Source organism: Vigna radiata, chromosome 7, assembly GCF_000741045.1.
Source record: "Vigna radiata var. radiata cultivar VC1973A chromosome 7, Vradiata_ver6, whole genome shotgun sequence".
In the NCBI taxonomy this organism is placed as follows: Eukaryota; Viridiplantae; Streptophyta; class Magnoliopsida; order Fabales; family Fabaceae; genus Vigna; species Vigna radiata.
Window position 1 is genome coordinate 17,233,705 of NC_028357.1, and position 1,610 is coordinate 17,235,314.

At 34.4% G+C, this 1,610-nt stretch overlaps 1 protein-coding gene across 1 annotated transcript in view; it reads right to left on the reverse strand.

The window, feature by feature from the left end:
* Positions 1-330: 330 nt before the first annotated feature.
* The window catches only part of LOC111241954 (DNA (cytosine-5)-methyltransferase 1B-like), an 11,742-nt gene continuing 10,462 nt past the window's right edge, over positions 331-1,610 (reverse strand). Inside the window, exons 5-7 of the mRNA XM_022782738.1 lie at positions 1,207-1,327; positions 968-981; positions 331-387 (exon numbers count right to left, since the gene is read on the reverse strand). Of these exons, the coding sequence (XP_022638459.1) occupies positions 331-387; positions 968-981; positions 1,207-1,327 (192 nt within the window). The remainder of the gene's footprint in view (positions 388-967; positions 982-1,206; positions 1,328-1,610) is intronic.

Below are 1,610 nucleotides of genomic sequence, written 5' to 3' on the forward strand. Positions count from 1 at the left end.
GTACAAGAAGAACTAATTGTTTCTGAAAACCCCCCAATGATTTGCAAATATCTTGCCAAATGTATTAACACGCACCATCTTAAAAGAATGTAAGTGTAACACTACATTTAAGATACTACTTGTAATTAATTAATTTAAGACTAAAATGACTCTTGATACTATCATGAAATAATAAAAAATCGGAAACCTTATTTCATTGTTGTGAACTACATTAAAATAATGCAAAAATGATAAATAATCCAATTACAAATTATAATAATATTTGAAAATTTCAAAATTGAACTATATTATTGCCTCAAAAATATTTTAAAAATCTTCTATAGGATTTTCTCACGCGTCTTCGCTTTTAACAGCACCAGCATCATATGTAACATCATCATCTGCTTCCTATAACGACACATATTATACTATCATTACACAAACATAAACAAATCAGAATAAACTGACCCGAAAACAAGACAAGATAATAAGCAACAACTCACCCACACTACTCACTCATTCTTTCCAATCCATGAAATCACATCACATTCATAAAACACAATAACTCATACCCACCAAATGATACTAAACAACATCACACGAAATCACATCACCACAACCAATATTGCTTAAACCCAAAGCTTTACAGTCAAGATCGTTTTCCCATGTTTTCATAAGCCTTACCAGTATCAACTCTGATTAAGCTCAAAACAAAACAACCCCGTTTTATCTTGGCTTACCAAAGCCTTGGATGAAAAAGAACAAAATCTAAATTTACAAATTACATAGAGCAACCAATTCCTCGTGGCAGCACTCTCAAACAACTTAGCAGGTATCAAAATCGCATAGAAACAGACCAATCACTCATACAGACAATTAAACAACACGGTACTGACCTTCAAATCATGAAACAACACGACATAGTTCCCTGATATCGTAATACTCCCGCATACAATTGATTTACGTGAAAAAAGATAAATTGATATACCCATGCCAAAACTCCTGACAGCATATAGTACCATCACAGGAAAAATAAAGATCCTCAATCATGCACCGCAACCCATCATCAATAGCAGATTTATTGTGCACCCGAGCTCTCACATACCTTTAATTCCGTAGTAATCATCCTTTATTATTTTAAAAACCAACTCCATCATTACAACCTTTTCCAGATACTTATTTTTCTTTGGTCTTATAATAACACCATCTTCTACATTGAACTCTTACTGTTCACTGCTTCCTTCAGCATTCGCCCTAATGCAAATGCCAGAGGAGGAGGCACAGCATTACCAATCTGTCTGTGCTTGTGAATGATATTGCGAGAAAATTTATAGCTATCTGGAAAGCCCTGCATTCATTATAGATGAAAATATTCTTAGCTATGAAGATTATACCAAATTAGGAGATGCCTACCTGTTGCTAAGGCAAAGATAATAAGAACTATACTTTTGTAATTAGGTTGTACGGTAGTATATCTCCAGCGGCCAGAAGAACCGAACGGCCATAATGGGCCAACAGCCCACCATAGCACCATATTGGGCTCAAGGCCCAATGTCAGTGTAAATGGTATCCACAAAAATATATCATCCAGATATACTTTAAATATATCTACCAGATATATCCTAACAGAA